This window comes from Lathyrus oleraceus, chromosome 1 (genome assembly GCF_024323335.1).
Source record: "Lathyrus oleraceus cultivar Zhongwan6 chromosome 1, CAAS_Psat_ZW6_1.0, whole genome shotgun sequence".
NCBI lineage: Eukaryota > Viridiplantae > Streptophyta > Magnoliopsida > Fabales > Fabaceae > Lathyrus > Lathyrus oleraceus.
The window spans coordinates 8,944,528-8,969,323 of NC_066579.1; the positions used below are offsets into that span (position 1 = coordinate 8,944,528).

General features: G+C 36.0%; 1 protein-coding gene across 1 annotated transcript; it reads left to right on the forward strand.

The window, feature by feature from the left end:
• The first annotated feature begins 1,203 nt into the window (after nucleotides 1-1,203).
• Nucleotides 1,204-24,052, forward strand: LOC127087061 (uncharacterized). Its single transcript, XM_051027911.1, has 2 exons — nucleotides 1,204-2,862; nucleotides 23,981-24,052. Exons 1-2 carry the CDS (start codon nucleotides 1,204-1,206, stop codon nucleotides 24,050-24,052), a joined length of 1,731 nt encoding a protein of 576 aa, XP_050883868.1.
• Nucleotides 24,053-24,796: the final 744 nt, after the last annotated feature.

The window sequence follows — 24,796 nt, forward strand, 5'->3', positions numbered from 1 at the left end:
TCCTGTCTTCACTAATGTACCTCCCGTTGTTCACTATACTCCTCACCTAGGAGAACCTGTCTATCACGGCCCTACCCCAAGTGAGGATCCTGGTCTCAATGATAGAATGGATGAATTCCAGGATCAGTTTGCGGAATTACAAAAAGAGATAAAAGCTCTTCGTGGGAAAGAACTGTTTGGCAGAGATGTAAATGATATGTGTTTGGTTCCAGACGTAAGGATGCCAGCAAAATTTAAACTACCAGAATTTGAAAAGTACAAAGGAAGTTCTTGTCCACAGACCCATTTGGTTATGTACGTGCGAAAAATGTCAATGTACACCAACGACCAAAGGATGCTCATTCATTGTTTTCAAGACAGCCTTACCGGTGCAGCTTTACGCTGGTATATGGGATTAGACAGTTCTCAGATCAAGACTTTCAACGATTTAGGCGAGGCCTTTATCAAACATTACAAATACAACCTTGATAATGTGCCAGACCGAGATCAGTTGAGGTCCATGCAACAAAGAGAAAAGGAGACATTCCGTGAATACGCGCAAAGGTGGCGCGAAATTGCAGCACAGGTTGTTCCACCTATGGAAGAAAAGGAGATGACGAAAGTGTTCTTAAAGACTCTTGATACTTTTTATTACGAGAGGATGATTGCAAGCGCTCCTACAGACTTTACTGACATGGTAAACATGGGAGTCCGTTTAGAGGAAGCAGTTCGAGAAGGGCGTCTAGTCAGAGAAGGAAGTTCATCTTCAAGCGGGGCAAAGAGGTACGACGGTTTTATGAAAAAGAAGGAACAAGAAACTAATGTTGTGTCCTATAATCATCCAAGAAGGATCAATTATCCTTACCATTCCCAACACCAACATATAACAGCCGTGACTCCAGTAATCACTTCCGCTCCAGTTCAAGTCCAATACCCTCAGCAGCGTACCAACCGCTTCCAACAGAATACTCAGTATCAGCAACAACATCAACCTCAACAACATCAACATCAGTTACAACAACGTCCACCACAGCAGCAAAGAAGAACCAATTTTGATCCAATTCCAATGTCATATGCAGAATTGTATCCAGCTTTGATCACTAAAAACATTGTGCAACCACGACCACGACCTCTTGTACCAGAAGTGCTACCTTGGTGGTACAAGCCAGATGTACCTTGGAAGTACAGAAGTTGACAAGAGCAGGTATCCTGACCTTCAAGAACATGGGTCCCAATGTGAAGGACAATCCAATGCCAAGTCATGGTCCTTCATCAGTGAACAATATAGAAGTTTGTCTCAATGAACAACGTGTTACGAAGATAGAGGAGATTCGGCGGTCTGTGGTTGAAATTCATTCTGTTTTATGTGCTCATGGTCTATTCCAACATGACCACCAGATCTGTGGTACATGTTCAGTCAATTCAAGAGGTTGTAGGAAGATTCAAGATGATTTGCAAGGCATCCTTGATCAGGCTTTGATTCAGATTTCTAGACAAGTGAGTTCTCCAGAATCACAAGAACAAGAGGTGAATGTCATCATTCCTTGCTTCAACATTCCAGAGAAAGTAGAGATAGCTTATCATCCGAGGGAGCCAGTGGTGATTTGCCCTCCGGGCCCAATGCCTTACACTTTAGATAAAGCGGTCCCCTACCGCTATGCAGCAACTATTATTGAGAACGGTAAAGAGGTCGAGATTAAAACCTTAGCCTCAGTTACCAATATCGCAGAAAATAGCCGAATGACGCGCAATGGCCGCGTGTTCGCTCCGCCGGTTATCCCAAGTAGAAATGTTGAGAAAGATCCAGTAGTCGTGGTACCAGTGACAAGAGAAGCAGAAGGGCAAACAAGCAATTCAACCCTTGATAAAGAAACAGATGAACTACTTAGAATTATCAAGCTCAGTGACTACAAAGTGGTAGATCAGTTGCTACAGACACCGTCAAAAATCTCGATCCTGTCCTTATTATTGAATTCAGCTGTCCACAGAGAAGCACTACTGAAGGTGCTTGATCAAGCCTTTGTAGAACAGGATATAACAGCAGAGCAGTTCAACAATGTTGTAGGCAGCATCACTTCGTGCAATGGCTTAGGCTTTTGTGATGAAGAACTGCCAGAAGAAGGAAAGAATCACAACTTCGCTCTCCATATCTCAGCCAATTGTCAAGGGGATTCTTTGTCTAATATCCTAATTGACACCGGTTCATCTCTGAATGTCATGCCCAAGTCTACCTTGGTGAAGCTAAAGTACAAAGGGGGGCAAATGCGGCACAGTGGAATTATTGTGAAAGCGTTCGATGGATCAAGAAAATCAGTCATTGGAGAAGTTGATTTGCCTATTGGTATTGGACCACATGTATTCCAGATCACTTTCCAGGTTATGGATATAGTGCCAGCTTATAGCTGTCTGCTCGGACGCCCATGGATTCATGAGGCGGGTGCCATTACATCCACGTTACACCAGAAGTTAAAATTTTTCAAGAATGGGCAAATAGTGACGGTTAATGGGGAGCAGGCTATGCTGATTAGCCACCTTTCATCGTTTAGTGTGATAGAAGCAGACGAAACGGCTGTTCAAACTCCATTTCAGGCCCTGACCATCGATGATTACAAGAAAAGTGAAGGTTCAATCGCGTCATTCAAAGACGCCCAGCAGATTGTCAAGACAGGTCCTACAGAAATGTGGGGCAAGGTGATAGAGTTGCCAGAAAACGTTAACCATGCAGGATTAGGCTTTGTTGATGGAAAACAAGTGCAGACTTCAGTGGTGCGACCTTTCAAAGATATCTTTCACAGCGGTGGGTTTATCAACATGGTAGCAGTTGAGGAGGATACTTTTGAGGGAAAGACAGAAGACGAAGGCCCCAGATTTGTGACACCAGGAGTAGTTATGAAGAACTGGACCGCAGTTGACATCCCACATTGTGTCCACATATCAAAGTAATTAAGCTTTTCAGTTTTCAAAAATCTTCCGCTTTAGCCCAAAGCGCGAAGCATTAATTTTGTAAAATGGGCACTTTTGTCAAAAACGTACTATCCATGAAAAAGATCTTTTGTGTTCCTATACACTTGTGTCCTTTTATCTTTTCAGCTTTTTCGGAAAATGGTAACACAAAAAAAAACCTTAAAAAGAACACATTTTTGCATGTCATGGTCAGTCCTCTAAAAACAATTGTTTGTACAGGTTACTTAAACCCGTTGAACACAATGACATCATGCCCTCTCCCAACTTTGAACATTCTGTATTCGAAGCTGAAGAGGAAGAGTGGGATGAGATTCCAGAAGAGGTCGCCCGCCAGCTTGAAAATGAAGAAGACACTATTCAGCCATACAAGGAGCCTTTGGAAACAGTCAACTTGGGTTCGGAAGAAAATGTGAAAGAAGTCAAAATTGGAGCATTGTTATCCCCACAGGTCAAGGAGCAATTGATCAGCCTGTTGAAAGAGTATGTAGATGTGTTTTCTTGGTCTTATCAAGATATGCCTGGTCTCGACACTGACATCGTAGAGCACAAGCTACCTTTGAAGCCAGAATGTCCACCGGTCAAACAGAAATTAAGAAGAACACATCCAGATATGGCCGTCAAAATTAAAGAAGAAGTTCTGAAGCAAATAGATGCTGGTTTTCTTGCCACTTCAGTGTATCCAGAGTGGATAGCAAATATTGTGCCAGTTCCTAAGAAGGACGGGAAGGTACGAATGTGTGTCGACTACCGTGACTTAAATAGAGCAAGCCCAAAGGATGATTTCCCTCTGCCTCACATTGACATGTTGGTAGACAATACAACAAAGTTTGACATATTCTCCTTCATGGACGGATTCTCCGGGTATAACTAGATCAAAATGGCTCCCGAAGACATGGAAAAAACTACATTCATAACACCATGGGGAACATTCTGTTATCAAGTGATGCCGTTTGGGTTGAAAAACGCAGGTGCTACTTACCAGCGAGCCATGACAACGCTCTTTCACGACATGATGCACAAAGAGATTGAGGTTTATGTGGATGACATGATCGCGAAGTCTCGTTCAGAAGAAGGTCACTTAGTAGATCTATTGAAGCTGTTTCAACGATTGAGGAAGTTCCGTCTTCGCCTCAATCCGAACAAATGCACATTTGGCGTCAGGTCAGGTAAACTCTTAGGCTTCATTGTCAGCCAAAAAGGCATTGAAGTTGATCCAGATAAAGTAAAAGCTATCCAAGAGATGCCCGCACCAAAAACAGAAAGACAAGTGAGAGGTTTTCTAGGACGATTGAATTACATATCCCGGTTTATTTCTCACATGACTGCCACTTGTGAACCTATCTTCAAATTGCTGAGAAAGAGTCAGAATTGTGTTTGGACAGAGGATTGTCAGAAAGCATTTGACAGTATCAAAGAGTACCTCATGGAGCCTCCTATCTTGTTACCACCTGTTGCTGGAAGACCGTTGGTTATGTATTTGACAGTGCTTGAGAATTCTATGGGCTGTATTCTGGGTCAACAAGACGAAACTAGAAAGAAAGAGCATGCCATTTACTACTTAAGCAAGAAATTTACTGATTGTGAATCACGATACTCCTTACTCGAGAAGACATGTTGTGCATTGGCTTGGGCTGCTAAGAGATTGAGGCAGTATATGTTAAGTCACACCACTTGGTTGATATCCAAAATGGATCCAATCAAGTACATTTTTGAGAAGCCTGCACTCACTGGTAAGATTGCAAGATGGCAGATGCTGTTATCAGAATACGACATTGAGTATCATACCCAGAAAGCTATCAAGAGCAGTGTGTTGGCTGAGTACCTTGCTCACCAACCCGTTGAAGATCACGATGATAATGAGGATGAGTTTCCTGATGAAGATGTCATGTTCCTAAAATCCAGAGATTGTAAAGAGCCACTTCCTGAAGAAGGCCTGAACCAGATTCTCAATGGGGTTTAGTATTTGATGGAGCTTCCAACGTTTATGGACATGGAGTAGGTGCAGTCATTATCACTCCAGAAGGTTCTCATATTCCTTTCACGGCAAGAATTTGCTTTGAATGTACAAACAACATTGCTGAATATGAAGCCTGTATCATGGGTCTTGAAGAAGCCATTGACCTCCGCATCAAAAATCTTACTGTTTATGGTGACTCAGCGTTAGTTATCAATCAGATCAAAGGAGAATGGGAAACACGCCACCCTGGCTTGATCCCATACAAAGACTATGCAAGAAGATTGTTGACTTTCTTCACCAAGGTTGAGTTGCATCACATTCCTCGGGATGAGAATCAGATGGCGGATGCTCTAGCTACGTTGTCTTCAATGTATCAAGTGGGTTTTCCAAACGAAGTACCTAGAATTGTGATCAAGCGACTTGATAGACCAGCACATGTGTTTACAGCTGAGGCCAGTTTTGATGATAAACCATGGTACCATGATATCAAGCATTTCCTTCAGACTCAGGAGTATCCTCTTGGAGCAACAGAAAAAGATAAAAAGACTTTGAGAAGATTGTCAGGCAGTTTCTTCCTTAATCAGAATGTGCTCTATAAGAGGAATTATGACATGGTCTTACTCAGATGTGTTGACAAAAAGGAAGCAGAAATGTTGATGAAAGAAGTTCACGAAGGGTCCTTTGGTACTCATGCAAATGGCCACTCTATGTCAAGAAAGATGTTGAGAGCTGGTTACTACTGGTTGACCATGGAATCAGATTGCTACAAATTTGTAAAGAAGTGTCACAAATGTCAGATCTACGCTGATAAGGTTCATGTACCACCAACCTTTTTGAATGTGATTTCTGCTCCTTGGCCATTCTCAATGTGGGGCATTGACATGATCGGTATGATTGAACCCAAAGCTTCCAACGGACACCGTTTCATTCTCGTGGCAATTGATTACTTCACCAAATGGGTGGAAGCAGCTTCGTATGCAAAGGTGACAAAGCAAGTGGTGGTCAGATTCATCAAAAATAATCTCATTTGCCGATATGGCATTCCAAACAAGATCATCACTGACAATGGCTCCAATCTGAACAACAAAATGATGGATGAATTATGTGAAAGTTTCAGGATCGAGCATCACAACTCTTCTCCTTACCGTCCCAAGATGAATGGGGCAGTTGAAGCTGCAAATAAGAATATCAAGAAGATCATTCAAAAGATGGTTGTTACCTACAAAGATTGGCATGAAATGCTGCCTTTTGCACTACACGGATATAGAACATCAGTCCGTACTTCAACTGGGGCAACCCCATTTTCACTTGTATACGGTATGGAAGTTGTGTTACCGATAGAGGTTGAAATTCCATCAATGAGGATACTAATGGAAACTCAGTTGTCAGAGGCTGAATGGTGTCAAAGCAGATACGATCAGTTGAATTTGATTGAAGAAAAAAGAATGACTGCCTTGTGCCATGGACAGTTATATCAAAAGAGAATGAAGCAGGCATTTGATAGGAAGGTTAAGCCGAGAGAATTCAAAGAGGGTGACCTTGTGCTCAAGAAGATGATACTATTTCACAATGGTTCTAGGGGCAAGTGGACTCCTAACTATGAAGGACCCTATGTTGTCAAGAAAGCCTTCTCAGGCGGTGCTTTAATTCTTACAAACATGGATGGTGAAGAGCTTCCACGGCCCGTGAATACAGATGCAGTCAAGAAATACTTCGCCTAAAAAATGAAAAGAACAGCTCGCTAAGTTGAAAACCCGAAAGGGCGGCTTAGGCAAAAATGAGCGTCTCGGTGGACTGAAAACCTGAAAGGGCGGTCCAAGCAGAAATTAGAGACATAAAAAAATAAAGAGAATATTATCCCGGTAGATTGAAAACCCGAAAGGGCAATCTAGGCAAAAGTTAGGGATTTCAGGCAAGTAACTGCATAACAGAGATAAGATCATTAAAGTATCAGAATATTTTCAACAGTTCTCCAACTTTCTCAAGGCTGCAATACAGGTCAAAAGTGGAAGAGAGAATGATGTCATTGTAGTTCAACGTACCATTTTTCCACGAAATTACCATTTTCCAATTTGTAAAGATCTATGGAATCACGTTGTTGGCTAATTACCATCCTATCAAATCAATTTGAGCCTTTCTATATTTCTTGGCACTCTTAATTTTCATTTCAATTTACGAAAGTTCTTTTACTTTGACAGATATGTTTTGAAACAAAAGTTTTGAATTAAAAACAGTTTTTGAAAAATATAAAGATTATTTATTTTGATTTGTGGACATCAATAAAAGGATTGAGACATGTGGTCCCAGTAATTCTGAAATCATGTGATTCCAACTAGACATGTTCATATTACTATCCTTATATGTATATGATGAAAAAAATCTCCACAGGTGTCTTGGCAGTAATATTTCTCCAACAGAGGTTGTGATTCTGGATATCCCCAGCTATGCTTCCTAGTTTTCCTCAAGAGATCATGCAAGAAATATTTCAAGAAGTTTCTTCCCTTCACTTGGGGCATGAAGACTCCCCAGTTAATTGATCATGAAGACTCCCCAGTTTAATTGATCATGAAGACTCCCCGGTTAATTGATCATGAAGACTTTGATCCAGGTTTTAAGTTACAGATTTGGCCTATGGGATTACTACAGGTATTTCCCCAGTAATTTATTAAGGAGGGATCAGCAATGTCCCCAGCAGAGGATGAGAAGGAAGCTTTGATTTCCCCGAGCAGGAGTAATACAGAGGTCTCCATCCCTCAGCGAGTGAAGAAAGTTGATATTCAGAAACTACAGGGAATCTCCTGTTGTTCTCTGTCCATTCAATAGAAGGATATGTCTCCTCCTCAGTAATGTTTTGTAGTAAAGAAGAGTGTGTTGCATTTTAAGCAAATTCAAGAATTACAGGATTCCTCCTGAATTCTCATTTACATTCAAAGGTCAGACATCACTGTTCCCCGGCAGAGTCTCCAAGAGGAAAGATCTCGTAACCAGATATCAGACACCATAATCCCCTGCAGAGTCTTCAAATACAGAAAGTCTCCATGATAATTAAAGCAAAAAAATCAAGGATAGATTTCCCCTATATTCTTATTCCCTGGAAAGATACCACCTATCCCCAGCGGACTTTATCCCCAGCGGAGTCTTCCAGAAGAATAATCCCTTCTGCATTATCAGCAAATTCAAGAATTGCAGGACTTCTCTTACAATATCATCTTATTTCCAGAGGATAACACCTTGTATCCCCAGCGGAGTCCTCAGAAAGGTCCAATCCTCATATACCTCACAAATTCAAGAACCACAGGGAATCTCCTGCATTTTTGAAGTAGAAGGCATCTCCATTCTTCTACGGAATCCTCAGCAGAGACAGACTTTTAAAGAAACCTGGATATGGTGCTTTTGTACCAATTCCCCAGCAAGTCTTTGTACTACTCCCTAGCGAGTCTCAGTGCAAATCTCCAGCAAGTCCTTATGCAGCTGTTAACATTTTTAGTTATTCCTAGTTTTGTCTGTCCATCATGCATTCATTACTAAATATTCATGCATATCTATGACATATCATGCTTGCATTCATATGCACCTTGTTTCCTTGTTTATATTGTGGGTTGAGTCAATCTCTCCATATAGAGTATCCTTATAAGCAGCAAAATACCTTTTATTGGTCATGTTCCCCACAGAGATCTATGCCTCGTGGAAGATGGTTGTTTCAGTTGTAAATCCTGATGAGTTCATTCCTCTTCAGTTGAAGTCTTGTTTGACCGTTTCATTCTAGTTCTATCCTAGTTTGAACCTCGTGTCTCCAAATAAAGCTCAGAAATTGCCAGTAAAAGAAGGCAACAATATAGTCTTTGTGACTCTCATTCAGTAAAACAGACATGACAGATATTGTGTCCAAGTCCTTTATACCTTCATCTTTGAGTTGGTACCCGTTACAAACTTGAGTTACCTACATCCATGAGTGGTAACCTTTGTTATCCCTCGGATAAATTAATTACTATCTCCATCTATGAGTTGATAACATCCTCACAGAAAGTTCCATGGTTCTACCTGCAACTTTGAGCTGGTAGCGTGCTTTCGTCTTTGAGTTTAGCACAGATTCCTTTTGATTCCACCTTCGTCTTTGAGTTGGTGAAGTACCTGCAACTTTGAGCTGGTAATATGCATTCATCTTTGAGTTCGCACATTTTCCTGTGATTCCATCTTCGTCTTTGAGTTGATGGAGTACCTTCATCTATGAGTAGGGTATGTTTGATCCTTGTTGAACTGATAGTGTGCTTTCATCTTTGAGTCTGCACAGATAACTTCTGATTCCATCTTCGTCTTTGAGTTGATGGAGTACCTTCATCTATGAGTTAGGTACATTTTGTCCCTCCACCGTCATCTTTGAGTCGATAATGATAAACATCTCCAGGAAAATATGTTCTAAATTCTTTTAAACACCTTTGTCAATGAATCGGTGGTTGCCTTCAACTTTGAGTCGGCATTTCTCTGTCTACCTCATCAATGAGTTGGTAGTGTGCATTCAACTGTAAGTCTGCACAATGATCCTTAGATCTGATTCTTCATCTACACCATCATCAATGAGTTGGAATTTGATTTCCCTAGCAGTGTTATTATCAATCTTTTGAAGCTTGCCTTCAACTTTGAGTTGGCATGTCCTGTTTACCTCATCAATGAGTGGGTAGTGAGTGTCGCATCCGCGAAAAACAACCGGCGGGCTAAAACAAAAACAACACAGAGCCGCCACTGTGCGTTATTTATCCCAAAGAGGGAAAGGAAACGCTCGAAGTAAACCTGGGAAAAGCAAGGTCTCGCGACCAAAGAGAAAGGGTACGGGAGTCGGTTACGCAAGGGGAAGGTATTAGCACCCCTCACGTCCGTCGTACTCGACGGGATCCACGCTCTAAGAAAAGAAAAGGTTGCTAAAACACCACACACACACACACACCGAAGACAACACAGGTGGGGTTAAGAGGAGGAGAGCTCGATAGGACATCGCATCCTATGCCTACGTATCTTGTCTGGAACGAGAATCAGAGCTGCCGTAGTTCGGCTCACGCACGCCAAACAAGACACACACACCCACAGGCAAACCTGGAACCCGAATGCCAATCGCTGGGCTTACATCGGCTTCCGAACCAAACAAACACAATCAGGATACGTACAGCCAATCGCTGGGCTTACGTCCATATCCTGACACACAAGCAGATTAACAAGCAAACGCACACAAAAAGAAAAAAGTGCCCGGAGAGACCTCGCACGGTCTCCTGCCTACATACCTCGTCTGGAACGAGGATCAGGGCGATGTAGTTCCCCTGAAAGGGAAAGAAATTCTAGCCAGAAACCAAGGGGAGACACACTACCAGAGAGCTGTACTCGAGCCTAGTATTATCATGCATCATTGCCCTATGTTATGGTTTCTACCTACTTGCACAACAGCAAGCTAATCCTATCCAGGAAGAAAGCAAGCATGCAAGCATCAACAAAACAAAACAAACATTTCAAGCAAATATTCACAAAGCACACACTATATCTAGTCAGAAGTGGGCTCAAACAAAGGGTTCGACTACCGAGGCAAGTCAACTGTACAAGGTAGTGTTCGCTCTTAACCTTGCCATTGAGAGGCTAAGGTGAAGCAGATGAAAGGTGAGTGAAGATTAGACTTCACAGCTCTTATCCCTGTCCAGGGAGAGCTTCAGACAAAGGAGCGTGGGTCCAGAATGGAGGGACCCTTCTACGCTCAAGACTCTGACTCGATTGTGCAACAGCACAAGATCTTGGGTTAATGTCCCAATGCATCAACACAGTGGTGTGAGCAGAGGGACGACTCAACAGAATAGCGGGGGATAGATTGCATATCCCTTGGGTTCCGCCAATTGCCTCATAGAGGTCTTTACCTGCTTGGCACAAAAGTAAACAATCACAAACATCGCCTCTTAAGGAGGACTTCAGACAGTTGCCTGGCCAAGTAACAGGCCAGGTCTTCCAGACTACATGGAGACAAGAGAGTCTACCTCAACTGGTTTAAAAAACCAAGCAACAGCAAGCGAGTTCTCAAGGAACTGTAAGCAACTAAATGTACCTGAAATCAATCAAGTATCATCAGTACTCAGACAAATCAACAGTAAACAGCAAATGTTAATCTGTACAGTCAAACACAAGTTAATGCACACAAGTGCAAGCCATGAGCTCAAACTCAAGCATCAAACCCTACAACACAAAGTCAATGTTAGTTTACAACATCAAACAAACTCAATTTACAACTTGCATTGCTTTCCTTAAGGCATTTGCAGCTCAAACCTGAAACACAATTCCAAAGGTGAGAAACAAGACCACTAGGCCAAGCCTAGGGTCCAAAAGAGATAAAAAATCCAAAAAAGCAAGTGAAAATTATCCACAATCACATTCAAACAAATCAAAAGCAAATGCAATTGGTCCCATGCTCATATCAATCACCATTATCATTTTATGCACAATTTAGTATCAAACATGCAACTTGCAACTTCAAAAGACCAAACAGAACTATCTCCACCAAAAGCATACCAAAACAATTCAATTAATTCCACAAAATTTCAAGTATCAACAGAACATATCCAATGAATAGCATATCAAATTTCATCTCAATTGGACAAAATGAAGTAGGTCAATGAAAATCAAGAAGTTCAGACAATTTCAAACAAGTCAACACAAGCATCAACTTCCAAAAATCATAAAACAGTGACAACAATTAAGAAATGAATGGGATCAAAACCACAATGACCTATAATGTGTCTACAATCCACATGTCAAATTCCACATCCATCCAATACACTATGAGGATTTCACAAACAAAATACAATCATGTGTCACACAATGTCACTAAATGGCTCAACAGAAGAGAAAATCACAATCAATTAGAAAATGCCATCAAAAATTCCAGAGAAATTCACATGTTATCTCAACATACACATGATCATTCACACAAAATTTCAGCTCAATTCAACATCCCTAAGCCAGGCAAATAAAATCATGAATTTGACCTAGCTTGGTGTGACACAAATTGTCACACCTCTTATCAAAAAATCATATCTCTTCAACCAAGTGTCCAAAAATCATAAACTCTACATGAAAATCACCATCAAGATGTCCAGAACACGCATAAAATATTTCATCCATTTCTTTGAAGGCATCATCATTTCATGAAAGATATGGTAAGACATGTTCAAATGTGACACATTGAATCAATCCCTAAGCCAATTAATTTTCTACACATGCAAAAATTCCACAAAAATCATGATTAAATTCTACACATCACAAGGAGTATTATGAAAAAAATCTCACCAAAATGGGATAAAAAATGAGTGAATTATGAATTTCTAAAGATCATGCATCAAAATGTAAAATGAAATGAAAAAAGAAATGAAATAAAATAAATAATTATTGAATCAGTGGCATTTTTGTAATACTTAAATGCCAGGCCAAAACGACGTCGCTCCGTTTAGAAGCGTTGGCAAGCGCTCATTGGCCAGTTCACGCGCCAAACACAATTTGAAAGCCAGGCAAGAGAAATTCAGATCAAAACACGCGTATGAGTGTTCTTCACCAACATCAAATTCCAGAAAATTGAAGAACCACAAATCTCCACCAAAATTGGCAAATGATATACCAAAAGAATCGTCTCAACACGTACATGATGAATATGTAACTATTTTAACCTAACTCTAACTGTAGCGACGGGATCGATCCAAAAAAGAAATGAACACAAAACTTCAAATCATGATTACTCTCTCCATACTCAACCAAATCGCAAACTACAACTTGCGTGATGTTCTATGTTGAAAGCTCTTCCTAAACCACCTAACAATTTAAGCAATTAAGGAATTCGAGGATTTACCTCTTGAAGATGGCAGATGCGAATTTGGATGTTTCAAGGCGTGAAAAGCAAAAACAGATGATGCTTATTGATGAGAAAGTTGAATGGAGAAGCTAGCTTGGCTCGAAACAGCACCAATTGCAAGAAATCTCACTTTGCCATTAATGACCTTGCTTTGAACAGTCCTTGATCTTGATGCTATTGCCACGAATTTGTCAAAACAGATGTGTAACAAGGCTTGTGGAAGATGAATCAAGAAGAATCATTCAATTTGATGAAGATTTGGTGAAGAAATCTTGAAAAATGCTTGATGAAATTTGAGAGGATTTTGCAATTTTGGAGGGAAAGTTTGTTATGATTCTTGGAATGTGAAATGTAATTAACAATTTCTGTTATGATTAGTAACTTATACCAATGCCTTAATCCAATTTGCTAATCTCAATTAACAAAATTGGAAGTGATTAGTGAAAATGAATTTCTTAATGCAAGGGCAAAAGTGACCTTTCCAATTTGTGCACTATGACAGCTCATGACAGTTCACACAACTTCTAAATGGTATTTGGAGTGTGTTGGAATTGGTCTCATGTTCAAATTCCAAGTATTTCTCAAAATCACATGTTCACACCAAAAATGCACTTAAATCCACTTGAAATTTGACTTTTTGCTATGAGTATTTTTGATGAATTTGGATCACACATCATGAAAGTACATGTGAAATGGGGTTTGCTCACAAAAAGATCACCCAAATTGGACATTTCATGTGAAAGTTATGCCACTTTGATTATAGGCATTTTTGGAAAATGAATGGACCATAACTTGTCAACCATACATGGGAATTTCAAGTTCTTGGACTTTTTGGAAAGGTGAGAGCAAGATATACAACTTTCATGTTGGACAAATTTTCATTTGAAGCTTTTTTTGGACACGTAATTTTGTGGTGAAAAACTTTCCATTTTTGGAAACTTCCATTACAAGTCACTTTCTATTTTTGGAAATTTTTGTCCTGACTTTATTTTTTTTCATTCTTGAGCTTTGACATGTCAAATGAAACTTGCTTCAACATGAATGAAGTGTATCCAACTCTCTCCCACCTCCAAATCCATAAAATCAAGCCTAGTTGACCACAGTTGACTTTTCAACTGATAGATGAATTTAGTTGTGCACTGATCAATCTGAGCCCCAATCCTCTGATGAAACGGCTCAATGATGAAACCCTAGCCTCCATAAGCTCAATAAAATCATGAAATGATCCCCATATCCATGCCATGCCCTGATTGGCCCAATGCAACTGATTAGGGTTGACCAGTGGTCAAAACCCTAATCTCAAGGTGTATGATCAATCTCTTAAATCTTCTGGATGATATCAAGACCATGATGATGATGATGTATCATTTCAACCAAGACAAAGATCCAATCTCCTTGAGAAATCATGAAACCCTAATTCATAGCCCAATCCTCAGATGGCTAATGATCAGTCAATAAAACTCTAGGCTTGCATCTCCACCTCTTATCTTCTGACCAAGACTTAGGAGGATGATTTGCACAATGTAACCACATGATATGCAATATGCAATGCCTAATGACCTATGAAAATGATATGCAATATGTTAAGCTAGTCCCAAGAGAGGAGGGCAAATTTTGAGGTGTTACAGCGAGCTGTCAACCATGAGTCAACGCAGTTCGATTCTTATTATGCCCTTGTTATACCTTCATCCTTGAGTTGGTATTCATCTTTTCTTTTACCTCCATCTTTGAGTTGGTAATGTACTGTCACATCAGTACTCTTGTTATATTGATCTTTTCCCACTTTCATCTATGAGATAGTGATGTATCGTCAGCATTGAGTCGATATCTCTTTTCCTCCTATTTTCCATTTATGAATAGGTAGTGAATCTTCCCCAGCTGAGTGTTCTCAGTGTTTACCTTCATGCATTGAGTCGGTGTATGTCCTTCCCCAGTAGAGTTTGCACTCCTGTGTCTCTGTGTCTGTCTGTCTTTTGCATCATGCATACATGCATTTGCGGTCAAATTTTGTGGCGTTTGTCATATTTAATTACCTTACGCCATTCGATAGCCTCCGGCTATCTGGCCTAAGTTAATCAAATAGGGGCATCTGTCGCACCCCAAAATTTGACTTTGGCTTTGTTGACCACATCTTGATTAATCTCGTTGTCTCGTATTCATCTCAATTTCTTAAACTTCGCGTGACAACTGGTTTGATTAGGTTTTGTGTATTTTCGTTGCTTACCGTGTTGTATTTCGTTGTTTTAGCAAAACCTGGCCGATATCGTTGCCTCGTATTTATCTCGCTTATCTCTTTTGTGCGTGGCATCGCTTCGATTAGGTTTTGTGCGTTTTTATCTATTTAATTGTTTGTTTGTCGGTATTTTGACTGTATTTCGAATATATTAGAGTTTTCGTATTGTCCGATTATTTGTGATTGTGTTTGTCAGCGTTTTTCGTGATGTCGTGTTGATTTTATTATTGCCTAGGGTTGTTTATTTAATTACGTGTTGTGCCGTGTGATTTAATCGAGTCTGTTTGAGTCGTGTTGTTGATTTTACTGGTTTACCGATTTACTGGTTTATTGGTTTTATCAATTTGTCTGTTTTGCTGTGCAAATTGTCATCGCTTTTATCGCGTTCGTGTCGCTCGATTTTATCGTATTTTAATCGTGTGCCGTTTAATATTATTTGTGTTTAATATTAATTGTGTTTAGTTGTTAATTAGTTTATTTAATTAGGATTAATATTATATTAGTTTATTATTATTATTATTATTATATAATATATAAATTATATTATTAATTTATGTTAGATATTTTTTAGGTTTCTTATTGTTTAAGTAATCTAAATATATATTATTAATTTATGTTAGATATTTTTTAGGTTTCTTATTGTTTAAGTAATCTAAATATATATTATTAATTTATGTTAGATATTTTTTAGGTTTCTTATTGTTTAAGTAATCTAAATATATATTATTAATTTATGTTAGATATTTTTTAGGTTTTTTATTGTTTAAGTAATCTAAATATATATTATTAATTTATGTTAGATATTTTTTTGGTTTCTTATTGTTTAAGTAAACTAAATATATATATATAGATGTGGTTAGTAAGAAAAGGAAAAAAAGAGTGGATCAGGAGAGGAAGGTGGATCAGTAAGGAAAAAACGTGTGGTGAGAGAAACAGAGAATTGAAAAGAAATATTTTTCCAAAAGCATTACCGTATTTCACTTGTTCTTCATTTTCGGTAACCCAAAATCGTCCCGATTATTCACCGAAACACATAACCGATTTCATATCTTTGAAGTTCGTTGATTCCAGGTCACAAATATCCAAGGTTCATTTCATTCCGGCGTCGTTTCACCGATCAAAAGCGACGTTGAAGTCAGGTACTCACGAAGGCAGCCAGCAGTGCGTCGGTGACGGTTTCCAGCTTTCGGTCGATCATTTGGACGATCAGAAGTTCATCCTCTTCACACAAGGTAATATTCTTCACTTATCTCTGAAATTGGCAAAGTTCCGGCTTGCCGACATGTGTTTTAATATATTATTTATCTATATATATATATATATATATATATATATATATATATATATATATATATATATATATATATATATATATATATATATATATATATATATATATATATATATATTATCTTTGTCTATTATATATTATTTGTCTATATATATATATATATATATATATATATATATATATATATATATATATATATATATATATATATATATATATATATATATATATATATATATATATATATATATATATATATAGACAAATAATATATAATAGACAAAGATAATATATATATATATATATATATATATATATATATATATATATATATATATATATATGTCTATATATATATATATATATATATATATATATATATATATATATATATATATATATATATATATATATATATATATATATATATATATTTATATTTTAGATAATAAATATATAATAGACAAAAATAATATATATGTACATTTAGACAATAATTTTTGTCTATAATATATTATTTGTCTAAATGTACATATATATTATTTTTGTCTATTATATATTTATTGTCTAAAATATAAATATATATATATATATATATATATATATATATATATATATATATATATATATATATATATATATATATATATATATATATATATATATATATATATATATATATATATATATATTACTTTTGTTTACTAAATATTGTTTATCTTTTATATTATTTTGCATATATGTTTTATTTAAATGTTAGTTAAATTAATTATTTGTTTAAATGTTTATTTTAATTAAATGTTTATTTATATCAAATGTTTATTTTGTCTAAAGTAAATGTTTATATTGTTTTTTTATATTTGTTTATGTTGTTACTAACCGTTTCGTTTCAGTTTCAGCTCGATTAACTCCACTAACTATTCGTAATACTAACTATTCATAGCTAACTGTGTTGTAATAATTTACTTTCTCGCATTTTTTATGTTCTGTATTGTGTGTTTAATCGTATTGTTCACGTTTTATGTTAAAAAATCGAAAAATCCAAAAAAGAGAAACCCGATGCGATTCCAACGGTCGCCGTTTAAGAAACCCTTTTCACACACTCACAAGCTTACTCTTGGGCTTCCTTATAATGAGCCCATTTATGTATTGTTTCAGGGTTTAGGCTCATTCAAATCTTTTGCCGGCTTTGGCCTTTCAGTTTAAAAACATTTTTAAAAGGACGTGTCAGTCTCGAAGCCTCCCGCCTAGGTCGAGCAAGAGATGGCAAGACACGCCAATCTAAAATCAACAAAACAGACTTTCCCCTTTTCTTTTGGGAGAACTACGTGGATTCTGATTTCTCCATTGCGCCTTGGAGATACGTAGGCATGAAGTCTGCGACTTTATCGAGTCCAAAAGCAATAAAATCAAGTTCTTTTCTCATCTCCCCAATCAAACGATCAAAGCGAAAAAAGCAAAGCATTCACATAAACATAAGCAAAAAGGTTCCTGTGGAGTACCACAGATGTAGAGGGTGCTAATACTTTCCCTTTGCATAACCAACCCCCGAACCCGTAACTCTAAAGGGATTTATCGTTATTTTTCCCTTCCTCTTTTTGGATAAAATAAAAGACGGTGGCGACTCTTGCATTTAAAATATTTTTCAAACGGGTTAAGTTCAATCAATACTTAATCTCGTGAAAAATCCCGCCGCGACAAAAGGCAAGCATCTACCCAAAGTATTATGGGGAGAAGTTGTGTCGACTATGACATATATCCTAAACAGATGTCCGATGAAGAAGCTAGAAGGAATCACTCCAGAAGAATGTTGGTCTGGTATCAAGCCTAGCTTGAGTCATCTGAAGTTGTTTGGATCTATAACACATAGACATGTGCCAGATCCGTTAAGAAGAAAACTTGATGACAAGTCGAGTCATATGATTGTGATAGGATATCATTTGACTGGAGGATACAAGTTATTCGACCCAGTGAATAAGCAAGTGATAATCAGTAGGGATGTGATCATAAATGAGCTTAAGGAATGGGATTAGACTGAGTATGTCAAGAAATATTCAGTGAGAATCTTTTATGATGAACCTGCTAGTGAAGTCGAAAGAGAAGTTCGACATGAAGAAGTCAGAGGTGAAGTAGGCCCAAGCAGACCTCAAAGAATAAGACATATGCCTGCAAGGTTGCAAGAATGTGTGATTACATCAGATGATATGGTCAATGAAAAAGGTGAGTTGGTACACTATGATTTCTACGCAGATGTTGAACCAGACAATGCAGTTGAGATATTGAAAGATTCGAAGTGGATGAAAGCAATGAACGAAGAGTTGAAGTCAATCGAAGTCAACAACACTTGGTCACTTGTCGAATTTCCCCAGACAAGAAGGAAATCAATGTGAAATGGGTATACAAGGTGAAGTTGAATCCAAAAGGAGAAGTGACTCGACACAAGGCGAGACTTGTGGCGAAAGGATTTCTTCAGAAAGAAGGAATTAACTTCGATAAAGTTTTTGCACCTGTTGCTAGGATCGAAACAATCAGGTTGGTTGTTGGTCTAGAAAACATGAACAACTAGCAGATGGATGTGAAGTGTGCATTTCTGAATGGCCCCTTAGAAGAAGAAGTTTATGTTGTACAACCAGTTGGGTTTGTGAAACAAGGCGAAGAAAGAAAAGTGTACAGGCTGCATAAAGCCCTGTACGGACTTAAACAAGCTCCAAGAGCTTGGAACAAGAAGATAGATGGATTTCTAAGGGAGAAGGAATTTGTGAAGTACAAATCTGAATATGGAGTATATGTAAGAAGAAGCAAGAGTGAGTTGCTTATACTATGTCTTTATGTCGATGATCTATTGATAATAAGTAGCTGCAAGAAGGAGATCGAAGACTTCAAAGGTGATCTCAACAAGGAATTTAAAATGTCAGATCTGGGTGACATTTCATATTTCCTTGACATCGAATTTTACAAGAGTGGTAGAGGTTTGATGATGCATCAAAGAAGGTATGTAGGCGAAATACTCAAGAGATTAGAGATGCAAGATTGCAACCCAACTTCGACTCCAGTTGAGCTCAGATTACAACTGTCAAAAGATTTAGATGAAGATGATATCGATCCAACCTAATATAGAAGACTTATTGGGTCACTTAGATACCTTTGTCACACAAGGCCTGACTTAGAATACAGTGTAGGTATGGTGAGTAGATTCATGCAGAAGCCAAAGGTATCACATCTAGCAGCAGCAAAGAGGATACTAAGGTATCTGAAAGGAACTCTCAACTATGGCATTTTGTTTCCTGCAACTGATGAAGGAAAAGAATGAAAATTAGTGGGATACACCGACTCAAATTGGTGTAGTGATGCTGAGGATCAAAAATCCACAGTTGGCTATGTATTCATGCTAGGTGGTGCACCAGTTACTTGGAGTTCGAGAAAAGAGCCAGTAGTGGCATTATCGTCGTGCGAAGCAGAATATACAGTTGCTTCCCTTTGTGCATGTCAAGCAATGTAGATGGTGAATTTGGTCGAAGAGATAACAACAAAGAGTCACGTAGCAATTAGCATGAAGATCGACAGCATGTCAGCTACCAATCTGGCGAAGAATCCGATAGCACATGGTTGAAGCAAACACATCGAGATGAGGTTCCATTATCTTCGAGAGCAGGTAGAAGATGAGAAGATGAATGTGGAACACTGCAAAACTGAGAATCAGATTGCAGATATCATGACGAAGGGAGTGCAGGTCAAAGTGTTCAGAAGACTAAGAGTTATGATGAATGTAGATAGCTTAGACACAATGAATTAGGTGGTGTGTTGAATTGTAATTCCTTGTGTCTAAGCAGGTTGCTCGACAGAAGGAATGAAGCGTTGAACCACCTAGGGTGTTGAGTTGTGTTAGTGTGTCGAAGCATGTTGCTTCATACAGGATTTCGACTTAGGCCTATTTTAGTAGTGTTAGCTATTTTGGGCTTTTATAGTTTTGGGTTTTGGCTTGGGGTGCAAGCAAACCTAAATCTATAAATAGAATGAGTAATCTTTATTCTTGTAATGAAGTGAATAGAGTATTCATAAACATTGTATTCACAGTATTTTACAGTTGCAAAGTGAATAAGAAGTTTTCCACCGCTTGTGGGCAGAGATACATAATTTTAATTCTTCTTCTCCTTCATCGTTCTTTACTTTCTTTCTTTATCTAATGTTCTTCTTTTCATTGTTATTGTGAGTGATATCAATCTTATTCATCAAAATTGATTGAAATTCTCTATAGATTTGGTGGATTTCCAACAACTTTAACCCTCAAACTCAGTAAATATCTTTCTTTTTTTCATTTTATTGATTACCTGTTTTATGAAGATTTGTTCTTCTTCTTAATATTTGTCCCTTGAACTTCAACGATTTGTTCTTCTTCTTAATATTTGTCCCCAAGGGATTGATGTTAGAGGACCTTTCTATATTGCATGATCTAACTATCCTTAGGTGCTTGACCGACCTTGATTTGACACGATGATAGGATTTATCCCTTTGTGGAACCAATGCTCTTGTGTCAGTTGTTTGAATATGAATACTCTCGACTATCTAATAGAAGTGTCGAAAATATTGGACGATCTAGGTAAATTGGCTGATGCCTCATGCTAGGTGTTGTTGAAGTTAGGCGTATTAAGCCTAAATCCATACTAAAGCATATGTTATTTAAAGTAGCGTCTAAAAATTTCTATATATAACTTAGTAAAATAGTTATACAAACTCATAAGAGAATTAGGTTTTGTATGTTACATTTTTAAAATTTCCTTTATAATTACATATTTTTATTAAAAAGTTGATTTAAATATTTTTTCATAAAATACTATTTTATATATTTTATCCTTTGTCTATAACTTCTTTTGGATGTTAAAGTTTTAAAAAATATTAAAATTTAAAACTAATTTAAATAGTATTTCATTAAAATTATTTTTCATTTTTTATTATTAAAATTATAATTACTCTTTTAATCTATAAAATAATTAGTTTGAAATAATTTATATTAACTTTTAAGAAAAATTCTCATAAAATTTATTTTAAAATGCATTAATTGTTTTTTCAAATCTATTATAACAAACAAATAATTACTCTATCGTTAAATAATTTTTCAGTCATTGAAACTTATAATCTCTAGAATACATATATATATATATATATATATATATATATATATATATATATATATATATATATATATATATATATATATATATATATATATATATATATATATATATATATATATATATGAGTTAAATAAATTAATAAAAAATATGAATATTGAATCATTTATAAATGATAGACTTTATATATTTAATTTTTTAAAATAAAATTGAATTAAGATATTCAATTCACTTGTGAAAATCTAAAAAAATAGACTAATTCCTATGATGGAAAGTCTCATGTGCTAACTTGAGTATGGTCAGCTAAAAAAAATCAAAATCTACGTCTAATCTTTAATCTATTATAGAATTATTTTCAAGTCTGAATTTAATCTTTTCAAAGGTTTAATTGACCTTCTAGCATACTTAAAAACATACTTTATTTGAACATTTGTAAATAAATAATTTACCTAATGTTAAATATACTAACAAATTAAAATATCAATGAGACAAAATATCGACTTTTTCGAATTTATCTATTAGTATAAATTTTATGATACTATTTGTTTGAGAGAACTTATGAAAACAACTTATGATATTGTTTATAAAAAAATTTAACTTATTTTTATAAATTCTTTAAGATAACTAAACTTTATTTTTGTATTTTAATTCAAACTATAAAATAAAATATAATAATAAAAAAATATTTTTATAATAAAATTATTCATATTTATTTAAATATTACTTAAATAAACATATAAAAAAGAGTAAACCTTTTTTATTTAAAAAAAATCTAATCTACCTTAAAATAAATAAATATATATATATATATATATATATATATATATATATATATATATATATATATATATACTAAATCATAAGTATAGGTTTGTTGACATATCATATTCTCATATTCTCACGCTTAAGTGATAATTAATGTGATACGTCAAAAGGAAAAACACTTTTCCTTAAAGTCAAAAATATACAAATAAAATGATTGAGTCACACATAATAAAAACAACGTTAAGGTGAAAATGATGTTAACGAGTGTTTCTGAAGCACTCTTTAAAAATTTTAAATAAAAAAATTAAATATTTTGATTTAAACATATTTCTAAAAAAACATATATTTTTAAACTCTTAAAATGTTTTTAGAACATTCATTGTCATTTCTCTAAAAACAAACACTGTTACATTAAGTATGAGTTAGATATTTCATATTATAATAAAAAATAAATATGAACGTATATAAATGAAAGGATCGATGAATTTAATATTTTAAATTTTCAAATTTAAATATAGGTTTAAGTCACAAATTGTATTTCGGAACCAATTTGTGTTCTTTTCTTTAAGCATGGTTGTTTTTTTAATGAAGATGGCATCGGATTCTTCTAGTTCTCAATTATGTTCAATATTTAGACCAATGCATATGAAACTTAAAATGTGCTTAACCACGTGGATTAGCATCACCTATAATATGAAATTAAGAGCACATTAATGGCTTAACAACTTGCCTAAGGTGTTTACTAAGTATCCGAGGAAAAACTTTCAATTAGTGCTTGTTATAAATTTCAAAATTATACATACACATACTATATATAAAAGAAGATATTAACACATGGGTTGTCATAATTTTAAACTATTTTATCTAATAATTTCAATTGAAATATAATAAAATTTTAAAATATATAATTCAACATCGATTATTTGATTATACAGCTACAATTCTCAATTTTTACTCTCTATTTAATTTTTATTCTCTATTTTAGTTTCATTATAACTATAAATTTCTACTACAAATTTTTATAAGATGAGTTGTCACATTTCTACTACATAATAATGCAACCTATTCTTCAACATGACATAATGTATGTTTGTATTGAGATGGCCCGAAGTCATGTGGTTTGATGGGTCATTTAAACCTAAATCCCAAGTCAAAGTTGCTCTAATATTATTATTAGAGTTGAAGTTTAAAGAACGTGGTTTAAGGAATTAGGTCAAATCTTTCATGTCATGATGTCATAATTCATTAGGATTTATGAATCACCACAACTTATAAAATTGTCACAATCAATCTAACAATTTTCTATAGATATTGCTACTTATGGCCTGTATAGAATATGAGGGATGTTATTTTCATCCTTAGTGGTGTATTCCACACCTTTAAAAATTCGAAAATATCTCTTATGTGTTCGGAGATGCATCTCCATACGCATCCAAAATCATATCAATCTTTACTTTTCCGTGTCTCTCCCCATTTTGCAAAAAAAAACATGGTTCCAAGATGCATTTTCGTATAATATTTGGGTGTCTCCGGATAGGGATGGCAAAACAGGCCATGGCCCGTCAGGCCGGCTCGCGCATCCGTCGATAAATGGCGGATTGGATTGGGATTTTGTGCCCACCAACTCATTCAGTTCATCCCATCTTAAGCTTGCCCCGCTATAAGCCTGTAAAAAAATGGGCAGATTGTCCCGCTAGCCTTGTTAGCAAACACTCAAAATATTTATTTTGGTTGGTTGAAGGTTAATACTTGAACTATAATAGTGGAACTCTTGTTGATGATTCTATTTTAGGTGAAATTTCTTGATGGTTTTAGACTTTTAGTTGTCATTTTAGTTAATTCTAATAATTTCAATTCTTATTGATTTTAGTTTATATATTTATTTATGAATATATGCAATATTTTTTAAGTAAAGTTTGTTTAAAACATTCTTTATAAAAAAAATTCTAAAAAATATGTGAAAAATTTAATTGAAATGTAAAAATAAGCGTATTAATCTATTAAAAAAATGAAACACAAATAAATAAATAGGCAAGCAATTCCGTCGCCTGCCAACCCGTCATCTTGGCGGGACGGGCTAGATTTTAAAGCCCAATATCACTTGGTGAGCTTGCCCACCCCGCCCTTTTTTTGGAGGGTTTAAGGCGGGGCGGGCGACCCGTTTTGTCACCCCTATCTCCAGAGATGTATCTCTGAAATACCCCATTCACTCATTTATTGTGTTTTTATTCAGTGAGCTAGTTAAATTAACGACTCAATAATATTTTCGAAGATGCATATTCGGAAATGTCCAGCGAGAATTTGGATAAAACACCATCTTTCATGACCTTCTTCTCCATACTCAAATAACACTTTATTTTCAAAACCCTTTAAAAAATTTATCTCATTCTCAATCAATTTTTCAACACCAAAACATCATTCTTTGATTTTAATACATCAAAGGGTGAAAAACAAGTTGGAATTGCAGATAAATTTCATTCATTTCACCCCCTCATTCCTTGCATTAATCTTGTTAATGAGCTGAAAAAATGGGCGTTGAATCTGGATATGCATATCCAGACAAAGTTTGGTGTGGTCTGGATGTGCATCTCCGGATTGTCCTGTTAGT

Excerpts from the sequence above, each read along its gene's own strand:
- LOC127087061 (XM_051027911.1), top strand. The coding sequence starts at position 1,204 with ATGGGTCCCAATGTGAAGGACAATCCAATGCCAAGTCATGGTCCTTCA. Across the intron at positions 2,863-23,980 it reads CCAGATTTGTGACACCAGGA|GTGAAATTTCTTGATGGTTT; the intron begins GTAGTTATGAAG and ends ATTCTATTTTAG.